General features: G+C 42.3%; 1 protein-coding gene across 3 annotated transcripts in view; it reads left to right on the top strand.

The window, feature by feature from the left end:
- Positions 1-10,955: 10,955 nt before the first annotated feature.
- Positions 10,956-13,870, top strand: part of LOC109869786 (sodium/potassium-transporting ATPase subunit beta-1-interacting protein 3) — a 119,020-nt gene continuing 116,105 nt past the window's right edge. For all 3 annotated transcript variants that reach the window (XM_031804061.1, XM_031804059.1, XM_031804060.1), the window contains exon 1: positions 10,956-11,277. In XM_031804061.1, the coding sequence (XP_031659921.1) occupies positions 11,224-11,277 (54 nt within the window). In that variant the 5' untranslated portion in view covers positions 10,956-11,223. The remainder of the gene's footprint in view (positions 11,278-13,870) is intronic.

Here is a 13,870-nt window from a genome sequence, read left to right as displayed (position 1 = left end):
CGCGATTGCTCTGGACCATGTGATGGAGGCAGGAGGTAGGAGGCAGGCGCCCTACCCATTCCCTGACGCGACCTCCTCCACATAGCTCCCCCCAATGGACAGCCTAAGAAATAATAAAAAGAGGTCTAAATAAATAATATTGAGGATATGGGGACACGCACAGTATTTCTTTCGAGATGATAATGATCTAAATATAAATTATTCATAATAATAACCTCTGTATTTATTCCTCATCAAGTCTAGAATATTCTCATTGTAAAACATTGGAGCCATGCCACATAAGAGAGGCCACTGCTGCCTGGGCTATATAATACATACATAGTGCATGAGCTTGGGTCTAAGTAAGGAAACTATTCATTCACATTGCATGTAGCCCACAGCAAGTTTCTGGTAGTTTCCCTTTTTCCATTTATACTGGGCCTTTATGTGGAATGTCCAGTGTGAGAGAAGGAGTGAGTGAAAAAGAGAGGGGGGGAGACCGAGAGAGAGGGAGGAAGAGACAGAGAGACAGAGAGAGAGAGAGTAGCTCTGTTAAACCAGATATCTAACAGAACAGAGTAGGGAGAGTATTGCACGCTGTCCTAGATGGAAAACAAATCATTCAAGCATGCATCAACATACACAAATATACACACAATTAAGGTAAATATAACTGCTGATTGGCAAAACAGTGATGTATAGGGGCAGTTGGAAATACCCTGATGGATCAAGACTGCTAAGACATGGGTGGTGTATATGTTGCTCTTGACGTTCGAATGGGCTTGCACTCACATGATGAATTGGTTGTCATTGTCAGTGATGTATGCATGCATGCATGTTTGAGCGTGTGTGTGAGATTAGGTGAATGCATGTATGTGTATGTGTGTGAGAGAGAGAGAAAGGGAGAGACGCTCTCAAGGAGAGAAAAGCCTCGTCCCTTTCTGCTTGTCAGAACTCCTTGTATTGTTGCCGGCCATGCACCCGACTCTTGGGCCTCTGCTACAATGCAGCTCTCCTCAGCGCACCATGGCACTGACTGGCCTGTCACTTTTAGTTAGTGTCTGTGTGGGGAATGGGGATGGGAACAACAGACCCCCACGGCCTATAGGGCCAGACTGGACACACAACAGCCCAGTCACACACACACTCACTCACACACACACACACTCACACACACACACACACACACACACACACACACACACACACACACACACACACACACACACACACACACACACACACACAGAGAGAGAGAGAGACAAACACACTGGGGCGATAAGGAGGTGTCAAAGGATAGCGGCGGTGAAAGGGGAACACAAGGAAACCTCCATTAGTTGTCGTAATAGAGTTCAGCCTTATTCCTGCTGGGATGAACTGGGCTGCCTGCACCACACTAACACAACAGGCCTGCTTTTTCACTATTTCTAAAGAAACACAAGATTTAAAGAAACCCACAGTTCACAGACATGCTTTAAAAAAACACAGCTCACAGCCTTGCTTTTAATTAAAGAAACATGTGTTGTATATAACACATGACTTTGCATTGGGTTATTATTCAACACTAAAAAAGCAGTCTGGTTCGTAATGTCTGGTTGTACTCATTGTATTGACTCACTGTATTGATTAAGAGATAAACCATCTTTAGCATTGTTCAGTATTCTGAACACACTGACAAAACAGCAAATGATGATGAGGATAGTAACATCTTATAACTTTGTCTCATACTATACTCTTGCTATACTTATATCAGATTACCATCCGGGGCTCCAAAAACACATTACACAACTCAAATCCCTCTAGTAATAGAAAACACATCCTCCACAGTGTAAAACATGTCCCCGCCCACCTGCCTCTAAAATACTAATCAGATATATTTCTAGTTGTATAGCGAGGTGGGCTACTGGGCCTAGGCTGGGCTGAGCGATGTGGGGCGATGGAGAGAGAGGGAGAGGGGGCTTTTAAGGAGTGGAGCGGAGGAGTGTGTGATGTTAAAGATTTATCACGCTTGTGCAGGGACGAGATGGGAACCTACCATGGCAACCAGAACCAACCAGGCATCTGAAAGAGACTGCTATTAAAGGCTTTTCTATTATGGACCAGACCACAATCAGAAAGAGCAGGACAGAGGGCCAAGGTGGAGGAGGAGGAGGGGAAAGAGGAGAGGAGTAGGAGGAAGAGGAGGAGGGGGGAGCAGAGGAGAAGGAGAAGGGGAAGGAGGAGGAGGAGGAGCCAGAGATTGGTATAGATGGAGAATGGAAGGACGAAGGGTCATGGTTAAGGTGGAGGAGGAGAATGGAAGGATGAAGGGTCATGGTTAAGGTGGAGGAGTAGAATGGAAGGATGGTCATGGTTAAGGTTGAGGAGGAGAATGGAAGGATGAAGGGTCATGGTTAAGGTGGAGGAGTAGAATGGAAGGATGGTCATGGTTAAGGTTGAGGAGGAGAATGGAAGGATGAAGGGTCATGGTTAAGGTGGAGAGGGAGAATGGAAGGATGAAGGGTCATGGTTATGGTGGAGGAGGAGGAGGAGAATGGAAGGATGAAGGGTCATGGTTAAGGTGGAGGAGGAGGAGGAGGAGAATGGAAGGATGAAGGGTCATGGTTAAGGTGGAGAGGGAGAATGGAAGGATGAAGGGTCATGGTTAAGGTGGAGGAGTAGAATGGAAGGATGGTCATGGTTAAGGTTGAGGAGGAGAATGGAAGGATGAAGGGTCATGGTTAAGGTGGAGGAGGAGAATGGAAGGATGAAGGGTCATGGTTAAGGTGGAGGAGTAGAATGGAAGGATGGTCATGGTTAAGGTTGAGGAGGAGAATGGAAGGATGAAGGGTCATGGTTAAGGTGGAGGAGTAGAATGGAAGGATGGTCAAGACTAAGATGAGGAGAAGAAAGAAGAAGAGGGTGGAGAACCTTGGAGAGAGGGTGGAAGAAGAGAAAGACTAGGAGGAGGAGAAGAAAGAAGAAGAGGGTGGAGAACTTGGAGAGAGGGTGGAAGAGGAGAAAGACTAGGAGGAGTAGAAGAAAGAAGAAGAGGGTGGAGAACCTTGGAGAGAGGGTGGAAGAGGAGAAAGACTAGGAGGAGGAGAAGAAAGAAGAAGAGGGTGGAGAACTTGGAGAGAGGGTGGAAGAGGATAAAGACTAGGAGGAGGAGAAGAAAGAAGAAGAGGGTGGAGAACCTTGGAGAGAGGGTGGAGGAGGAGAAAGACTAGGAGGAGGAGAAGAAAGAAGAAGAGGGTGGAGAACTTGGAGAGAGGGTGGAAGAGGATAAAGACTAGGAGGAGGAGAAGAAAGAAGAAGAGGGTGGAGAACCTTGGAGAGAGGGTGGAGGAGGAGAAAGACTAGGAGGAGGAGAAGAAAGAAGAAGAGGGTGGAGAACTTGGAGAGAGGGTGGAGGAGGAGAGAAAATAGGATTGATTGATATAATAATATAATATATGCCATCTAGAAGCTTTTATCCAAAACACTTTACCGCCATGTGAGCATATATTTTACGTATGGGTGATCCCAGGAATCAAACCCACTACCTTGGTATTACAAGCGACATGCTCTTCTAACTGAAATACACAGGACCACAAGCGGCAAGGGAGATAGAGAGAGAGGAGGAGGGAGGAGAGGAGGAGTAAGCAGGAGTGGGCAACTCCAGTCCTCCAGGGCCTCATTGGTGTCACTCTTCTTCTCCATCCCTAGCAAACAGAGCTGATTAATCAAAATGCATTCTAAACTGAAGATCATGATTAGGTGATTATTGAAGTCAGGTGTGTTAGCTGAGGCTGGAGCAAAACTGTGACACTAATCAGGCCCTCGAGGACTGTAATTGCCCACCCATGAGGGGGATGGTGGAGAGAATAGAATATGGTGAAATGTATTGATGGAAAATGTGTGAAAAAGGTAAGACACACACACAGAAACACAGGCCCTGCTCTCCTTGTCTACCTCCTGACTGCATCGTCAACCGCAACAGCCTACCTCACAAGGTCGTAAGGTCTAGAAACTGGGCTTGTGAACTCAGTAATAAACCCCTCTAATTGTCCAGTGTCTATTTTTATGATCAGTAACACTAAGGACATAGATTGGAGAAATATACACTCATATCCCAAAACTGAAATCTATGAAGGAGGTGTTGCTTTCTATCACTTCTCTTCTCCCTCTCTCTATCCAGTCTTGATACAGTCACAGTATCTTCATACTGTCTATTACCACATAGTTTTCTACTAGTGGATGTATTTCCCTTCATTCAGAACTGTATATTTTATGATACATCTGATTTACCTTTTTAAATGCCCTTTCAAATCAGAGTTGAAACCTAATTTAACCTTACACACATTTGTGAAATAGTCAGCAGGGTCTTTTAAATGCAGAATAGGACAAATAAGACAAGACACAATAGGCTTGTAAAAAAGGCCATCCTGCTCTTCTCTCTACCTAACTTCCCCTTAAGTCCCATTGGTTTGGCTGCTCAGCCTACTTAAGTTATCCATCAACCATCATAGCCCTGCCTATCCCAACCAATTAGTGCTTGGAAATGGGCATCTGGACACTGCACCCGCCCACTCAGGTCAGTGTTATTGCCACCCGAAGTTTTCAAAAATATAAATAATCAAGTAAAGTACAAATACTCCAAAAAACCACTCAACCCTTGTGTAGTCTTAACATTCTGTATACTCCCCTTGTGTAGTCTTAACATTCTGTATACTCCCCTTGTGTAGTCTTAACATTCTGTATACTCCCCTTGTGTAGTCTTAACATTCTGTATACTCCCCTTGTGTAGTCTTAACATTCTGTATACTCCCCTTGTGTAGTCTTAACATTCTGTATACTCCCCTTGTGTAGTCTTAACATTCTGTATACTCCCCTTGTGTAGTCTTAACATTCTGTATACTCCCCTTGTGTAGTCTTAACATTCTGTATACTCCCCTTGTGTAGTCTTAACATTCTGTATACTCCCCTTGTGTAGTCTTAACATTCTGTATTACTCCCCTTGTGTAGTCTTAACATTCTGTATACTCCCCTTGTGTAGTCTTAACATTCTGTATACTCCCCTTGTGTAGTCTTAACATTCTGTATACTCCCCTTGTGTAGTCTTAACATTCTGTATACTCCCCTTGTGTAGTCTTAACATTCTGTATACTCCCCTTGTGTAGTCTTAACATTCTGTATACTCCCTTGTGTAGTCTTAACATTTCTGTATTACTCCCCCTTGTGTAGTCTTAAACATTCTGTATACTCCCCTTGTGTAGTCTTAACATTCTGTATACTCCCCTTGTGTAGTCTTAACATTCTGTATACTCCCCTTGTGTAGTCTTAACATTCTGTATACTCCCCTTGTGTAGTCTTAACATTCTGTATACTCCCCTTGTGTAGTCTTAACATTCTGTATACTCCCCTTGTGTAGTCTTAACATTCTGTATACTCCCCTTGTGTAGTCTTAACATTCTGTATACTCCCCTTGTGTAGTCTTAACATTCTGTATACTCCCCTTGTGTAGTCTTAACATTCTGTATACTCCCCTTGTGTAGTCTTAACATTCTGTATACTCCCCTTGTGTAGTCTTAACATTCTGTATACTCCCCTTGTGTAGTCTTAACATTCTGTATACTCCCCTTGTGTAGTCTTAACATTCTGTATACTCCCCTTGTGTAGTCTTAACATCTGTATACTCCCCTTGTGTAGTCTTAACATTCTGTATACTCCCCTTGTGTAGTCTTAACATTCTGTATACTCCCCTTGTGTAGTCTTAACATTCTGTATACTCCCCTTGTGTAGTCTTAACATTCTGTATACTCCCCTTGTGTAGTCTTAACATTCTGTATACTCCCCTTGTGTAGTCTTAACATTCTGTATACTCCCTTGTGTAGTCTTAACATTCTGTATACTCCCCTTGTGTAGTCTTAACATTCTGTATACTCCCCTTGTGTAGTCTTAACATTCTGTATACTCCCCTTGTGTAGTCTTAACATTCTGTATACTCCCCTTGTGTAGTCTTAACATTCTGTATACTCCCCTTGTGTAGTCTTAACATTCTGTATACTCCCCTTGTGTAGTCTTAACATTCTGTATACTCCCCTTGTGTAGTCTTAACATTCTGTATACTCCCCTTGTGTAGTCTTAGCATTCTGTATACTCCCCTTGTGTAGTCTTAAATTCTGTATACTCCCCTTGTGTAGTCTTAACATTCTGTATACTCCCCTTGTGTAGTCTTAACATTCTGTATACTCCCCTTGTGTAGTCTTAACATTCTGTATACTCCCCTTGTGTAGTCTTAACATTCTGTATACTCCCCTTGTGTAGTCTTAACATTCTGTATACTCCCCTTGTGTAGTCTTAGCATTCTGTATACTCCCCTTGTGTAGTCTTAACATTCTGTATACTCCCCTTGTGTAGTCTTAACATCTGTATACTCCCCTTGTGTAGTCTTAACATTCTTATACTCCCCTTGTGTAGTCTTAACATTCTGTATACTCCCCTTGTGTAGTCTTAACATTCTGTATACTCCCCTTGTGTAGTCTTAACATTCTGTATACTCCCCTTGTGTAGTCTTAACATTCTGTATACTCCCCTTGTGTAGTCTTAACATTCTGTATACTCCCCTTGTGAGTCTTAACATTCTGTATACTCCCCTTGTGTAGTCTTAACATTCTGTATACTCCCCTTGTGTAGTCTTAACATTCTGTATACTCCCCTTGTGTAGTCTTAACATTCTGTATACTCCCCTTGTGTAGTCTTAACATTCTGTATACTCCCCTTGTGTAGTCTTAACATTCTGTATACTCCCCTTGTGTAGTCTTAACATTCTGTATACTCCCCTTGTGTAGTCTTAACATTCTGTATACTCCCCTTGTGTAGTCTTAACATTCTGTATACTCCCCTTGTGTAGTCTTAACATTCTGTATACTCCCCTTGTGTAGTCTTAACATTCTGTATACTCCCCTTGTGTAGTCTTAACATTCTGTATACTCCCCTTGTGTAGTCTTAACATTCTGTATACTCCCCTTGTGTAGTCTTAACATTCTGTATACTCCCCTTGTGTAGTCTTAACATTCTGTATACTCCCCTTGTGTAGTCTTAACATTCTGTATACTCCCTTGTGTAGTCTTAACATTCTGTATACTCCCCTTGTGTAGTCTTAACATTCTGTATACTCCCCTTGTGTAGTCTTAACATTCTGTATACTCCCCTTGTGTAGTCTTAACATTCTGTATACTCCCCTTGTGTAGTCCTTAACATTCTGTATACTCCCCTTGTGTAGTCTTAATTCTGTATACTCCCCTTGTGTAGTCTTAACATTCTGTATACTCCCCTTGTGTAGTCTAACATTCTGTATACTCCCCTTGTGTAGTCTTAACATTCTGTATACTCCCCTTGTGTAGTCTTAACATTCTGTATACTTCCCCTTGTGTAGTCTTAACATTCTGTATACTCCCCTTGTGTAGTCTTAACATTCTGTATACTCCCCTTGTGTAGTCTTAACATTCTGTATACTCCCCTTGTGTAGTCTTAACATTCTGTATACTCCCTTGTGTAGTCTTAACATTCTGTATACTCCCCTTGTGTAGTCTTAACATTCTGTATACTCCCCTTGTGTAGTCTTAACATTCTGTATACTCCCCTTGTGTAGTCTTAACATTCTGTATACTCCCCTTTATACTCCCCTTGTGTAGTCTTAACATTCTGTATACTCCCTTGTGTAGTCTTAACATTCTGTATACTCCCCTGTTGTAGTCTTAACATTCTGTTATAATCCCCTTGTGTAGTCTTAACATTCTGTATACTCCACCTTGTGTAGTCTTAACATTCTGTATACTCCCCTTGTGTAGTCTTAACATTCTGTATACTCCCCTTGTGTAGTCTTAACATTCTGTATACTCCCTTGTGTAGTCTTAACATTCTGTATACTCCCCTTGTGTAGTCTTAACATCTGTATACCTCCCCTTGTGTAGTCTTAACATTCTGTATACTCCCCTGTGTAGTGTCTTAACATTCTGTATACTCCCTTGTGTAGTCTTAACATTATGTATACTCCCCTTGTGTAGTCTTAACATTCTGTATACTCCCCTTGTGTAGTCTAGCATTCTGTATACTCCCCTTGTGTAGTCTTAACATTCTGTATACTCCCCTTGTGTAGTGTATCTAACATTCTGTATACTCCCCTTGTGTAGTCTTAGCATTCTGTATACTCCCCTTGTGTAGTCTTAACATTCTGTATACTCCCCTTGTGTAGTCTTAACATTCTGTATACTCCCCTTGTGTAGTCTTAACATTCTGTATACTCCCCTTGTGTAGTCTTAACATTCTGTATACTCCCCTTGTGTAGTCTTAACATTCTGTATACTCCCCTTGTGTAGTCTTAACATTCTGTATACTCCCCTTGTGTAGTCTTAACATTCTGTATACTCCCCTTGTGTAGTCTTAGCATTCTGTATACTCCCCTTGTGTAGTCTTAACATTCTGTATACTCCCCTTGTGTAGTCTTAACATTCTGTATACTCCCCTTGTGTAGTCTTAACATTCTGTATACTCCCCTTGTGTAGTCTTAACATTCTGTATACTCCCCTTGTGTAGTCTTAAACATTCTGTATACTCCCTTGTGTAGTCTTAACATTCTGTATACTCCCCTTGGTGTAGTCTTAACATTCTGTATACTCCCCTTGCTCTAAGGGTAACCAATTACACGCCTTCACTAAACCCCTCAAATATAGCAGCTTAATTGAATTTTAAACCCCAAATCTATTTTACATGAAGAAACAACCTGTTGTTCATCATAAACTTTGTGAATATCAGGGTTTTCCCTCTTCACAATGCAGAAAGACTGCAGTTAATCAGCGGACACCACTGGTTTTCATTAAAACACCACTGTCATAATTGTTTTCTTTACTAAAGTAGAGGTTTATTATTATTATAATTATTGCTAAAGGTACTGCATAGGTGTAAACATGACTTTTTTTTTGCAAGAGATAGTACTTGTATAACCTAAGAAAGTAGCAGAAATGTGTTTTTAATGCATTTTATTGAAGGGAAACTATAACAGTCTTGAACTTTTTTGGCAACAGAGTGATATGTTCTTATATACTGTACAATGAGGAATTCAACTACAAAATACTAGTCTTCTCCCATTTGTTTAACCATTGCCCCCACCTACAAGGTGTATAAACAACAACAATAAATAAGAATAAAATAAGATAATAGATACAAAACAAAAACATGAACATAAATCAATCCCCTCTAATTAGCACATGTAGGACAGTATGCAAGTGTGTGTGCATGGACTTTGCAGATGTATCTCACATGTGCAGCACATAGTATTTGTTTTACAGTCCTTCTTTGGGGGACAGAATTGGCATCTCCTCCTCTTGCCTGCCCCAGCTGCAGCCTCAGGTAGATCAGGACAAGATTCAGCCCCCTGAACAGCTTTCACAAGCTCTGCAGAGGTTGTTGTGTGGGGGAGGCGCTCCCTTCTTTGAATGTGTGGGGTTACAAGTGCCTTTCCTAGCTGCTCCAGGAACACCCTCCTCTTGTTCCGCTTATCAGGCATCCAGGTAGGGTTGATCTTGTTCCATATCACGAAGGCATTGTATGAGGACACATCAATGATGTTATGGAAGAGGACCAGGGGCCAGCGGGCAGTCATCCTCCTGCAGCTGTAAGTTTCAGTCACCTTCTTCAGGTTGTCCATGCCTCCTTTGTTGTGGTTGTAGTCCAGGATGATAGCTGGCTTCCTGTCCTCACGATCACTGATCTCAGCCGTTTTGTGCAGTGTGCTCAGGAGGACCACATTCTTGTTCCTCTTTGGGAGGTAAGAAACTAGAGTGGTGGTGTGGGTGAAGGTAAACTTTGATGAGAAGGCCTCTCTCCCCCTTGTTGTGAGGAGTGCAGGGGGAGCTCAGGCTTGTTCTTTCTAACTGTGTCAACCATGGGGATCTTCCTCTTCTGGAGCTGCTGGCTGAGTTCAATCAGTAGCACACATAATCTCAATTTCTCATTGTGTGTGCGTGTCTTTGTGGTTTTTGTGCTATGTAAATGATTTTACAACTGCCAGGTCAAAAATGACCCAAAGACAATCTTTGTACCCTGGTGGTGTACAGTTTTCATGGAAATATGAACAAAGGAGATGTTTCACTTTTTCTAATGTTGGGGTCACTCTAGGAAAAGTCATCAAATTTCAAGTTGAAAAAATATAATTTAGGGGCATTTTCTCTGCTTTTAAACATAGTGGTGTGTCATTTTTTACCCAAGGGTTAAGTACACAAGGGTTAAGTAGTACTTTGAAGTATTTTTACTTAAGTACTTTACACCACTGGTGGTGACTATCAAGAGTACAGTGATGGGCCTCAACATCAGGTTCTAACACTGGACAACACTATAGAGGGCAGACCCAAACCAATAAGTTATAAGTATATAGGGGTGAGGGCATGCACAGTGATCAACTGTTTTTTACATGGTCCTACGGATTTAGTGACCAATCGTTTTACAAGGGTTCAACATAAGCAATGCATAAGCAATGCGGCCATGAAAAGGATGGAAGGCGTTCCCGACTGTTTGTGTTGATGTAATAGCGTCAAATGAACAGCGGGTGGCGCCTAAATTACGTAATGGTTTAGGACTCATCGCTCCTCAGTGACTCTAATGAGAGAAATATGCCATTCAGTAGGTGACACTGCGCTAATACTTTACTTTTAGGTTTCACCTTTACCAACATTTATTATGAAGTTTGTAAACAAATTGTGAAAATATTGAAGCAAAAATATCTCCGCACCTAAAATGTTGAGTAACAGGATATTTAAAACAATATCCTACCACTTTTGCATAATTATGTAGCCTACTCAATATAACGTGTTAGGAAAAGAGTTCGTATGAAAATTGTGTTTAAACTCTTGGGGGAAAAACATTACAGGGACCAGGTGAGAACACCAGACCAGTGTCACTGGACACTGTTAAATCCAATGATCCGTTTTTGACACCATCTAGCCTATCCCCCTTCTTGCCCCGCTACACACACACACACACACACATACACTCGAGTGCTAGCGGTAGTAGGCTATCAACTCAAGTTACCCCTCTCACACACAAAGCGATCATTTTGGGGAAAGAAAATGCATGGGACGCCAGTGCCTGGAGCTTACAGACACAGTTTTCACCGTTGACCGAGCTTGAAGCCATTCTTTGCACTGAAAGGTCCTTGCCATAGTGAACCAGTCTAGACCGTGTGTGTTTTCATCGTTTCTCGAGTGCTATTTGGGTTTTAATACAATGGGGTGCTGCAGCGGACGTTGCACGCTCATCTTTCTTTGCACGATCCAGCTGGTGAGTGGCCCGTTATTTCTATAGCCGAATACAAAAAGTGTAATTTGCTCTGTTTCTTGATTTTGTTTAGAAAATTAAATGTTGTTTTGGGTGAAACACATTTTTTAAATATTTGTTTTATCGTGCCACGTTATTGTGAATTTACTGTGGACACTGACCAGTTTTGCTACCAGTGCTTTCGTGTTGAATTAGTGATAGCTGATGAAGGCAGCTTGATGGCCGGTGAAATACAATTGGCATACAGTAGGCCTATTGTGTGGCCAAACATCCACGTGCAGCACACTGTCTGTTTCTTTCCTTCACCTCGTCCGTTCCACGAGGATAGGCCACTTCGCGAGTCGCGAGGGAACATATGGCAAGATTCAAGAGTGGTGTGTGTGCACTCCCTTATCCACAAGCTATAGTTATGTGCAGTTATTGGGCCAGATCAACTCACCACAAATGCAAAATAGCCCCTATGACACTGGTGCAAACATGTCCACGCACCTCTGCTGACCAAACAATTGTACTGTAGCCTACAAGTGTATCCATGTACTGCTATCCAATGTGTACTGTGATTTGTGCGTGATAATTGCCACAGTAACCTATTGTATTGGTGTTTTGTGCAACATCAGCACCATTGTTTCTTCTCAGCTAAAGTTGTTACTGTGAGTGGCACGTCAGAGTAGGCTAAGCTACATCAGTCACACCAGGGAGTTTTACAAAGACTGTTCAACCTCTTGTCACCGGTTGAGTCACTGTGTCAGGTGTCCGTTTGTAATCCTACCTCAGTGAAAACAAATACACGTGTGAGTTGGCTTTCATTGATTTCACAAATGGCCCGCTTTCAAACAGTTGATCCCTTTTTGACTGTGATGTACGATCCTATTAGTTTAGTTTGGATAGATCGTTTTGTAGGAGAGCTTCCACCCGACCAATAATCACCATGGGAGTCTATGATCCACAAAGTGAGGCTTCAGCTAGTTACAACCTGCTGGAGAGAGATTGTTCCCCGGTTGTGATCAGTGGAGTGCGAGACGTGACATTTTACACATAATGGCTGTGAACTTGCCGTAAGTGCCCCCTCCCCATTCTAACTAAACACTGAATTTTTCGATCTTGCTCAGCCCCCCCCCCCCCCCCCCCCAATCTCTCCCTCTCTCCACCACCCTGCTGCAGGGAGGGGAAAGTGGAGGTGACAGGGTGTGAGAATGTTATTTATGATGGCATTAAAAGATCTCTCTCACACAGTGAGGTTGGGTAAGCCCCTAGTATACAACCATATCAACAGCTAAAATACCAGTAACCCCATCTCTACTCAACCATTTATTTGTTTAAAAAACCATAGCTCTGGTAATTCTTTCCATGCACCAGGGATTAGGTTTAAGGACATAGTGAAGGGAGGAGGGAGAGAGAGAGTAAAGCTCAGATATGAACACATTCATGGAATGTTTGCCTGTTTGGGGTGTGGGAGGGGAGGGGTACGACATTCTTAGGAAAGAGCTTCCGAAAGGGTTATTTGGCTGTCCCAATAGGAGAACCCTTTTTGGTTCCCGGTAGAACCCTCTGTGGAAAGGGTTCTATCTGGAACCAAAAAGAGTTCTTCAAAGGGTTTTCCTATAGGGACAGCCGGTTCTAGATAGCACTTTTTTTGTTAAGAGTGTATTTGTCCTCGACTAAGCTGTACCCCTGCACATTGACTCGATACCAGTACCCCCGGTATATAGCCTCATTAATGTTATTTTATTGTAACTTTTTTAAACTTTAGTAAATTTTTTCTTAACTCTTATTTTTCTTAACTGCATTGTTGGTTAGGGCTTGTCCATTTCACAGTAAGGTCAACACCTGTTGTATTCAACGCATGTGACAATTATATTTGAATTTGATTTCCTCCTTCATGTCCCTGTTGAAACCATCATTAAAAAGTGTATGCCTTACTGGAGAGGAGAGGAGAAAAGGTTTTTTTCTCAGTCAAGAAGACACTTCTTGCCATTCACAGCTAGCAAAAGTAAAATGTGTGTGTGCAGTGGTCAGAATTCACGAAGGGGCCATGGTGATGTCATCCAGGTCCTATCAGGTCACAGTAACCCCCCGCTAGAGATTGATTGGTTCTCCTATAAACAACACAGCAGCATGGCGTGGAACCATGCTTAAGCTGAGCTCTATTCCCAATAAGTGGTAGCTCAATTGCTGTATCCATTCCAAGCGCATGTGAAATTGACACACGGTTTTGTAGCAACGATTTCTACTTGATTTGAGTGGCTAGCGTTTATGACAGTTGTGGAGAATGTAGATGACAAAGGGTTCAATCAAAGTGATGTAAAGCCTTCAATTCACAACCTCAATCCATGTATAGTACTGTACCTGTTGCAGTACAGTGGGTTACAATGTAACTCATACTCATGTCTTTGTCCATAACAATATTCTGCTCCATTTGCTCTCTCATATAGTGCCTAATCTCTAGACTGGTGAGTACAGCCGTGTTCCAGAGAGCTCCATTACTGTATGAAAAATAGTGTGAATGATGGTGGTGGAAATGTAATAGTATTTCTATCAACAATGCCATCATCTCCCATACAGCAGCACTCTCTGCACTCTACCAGGGTGCTTCACT

This window comes from Oncorhynchus kisutch, linkage group LG24, assembly GCF_002021735.2.
Source record: "Oncorhynchus kisutch isolate 150728-3 linkage group LG24, Okis_V2, whole genome shotgun sequence".
NCBI lineage: Eukaryota > Metazoa > Chordata > Actinopteri > Salmoniformes > Salmonidae > Oncorhynchus > Oncorhynchus kisutch.
Note: the sequence above shows the minus strand (reverse complement) of the source record. Positions and strands in the feature narration are given on the sequence as shown.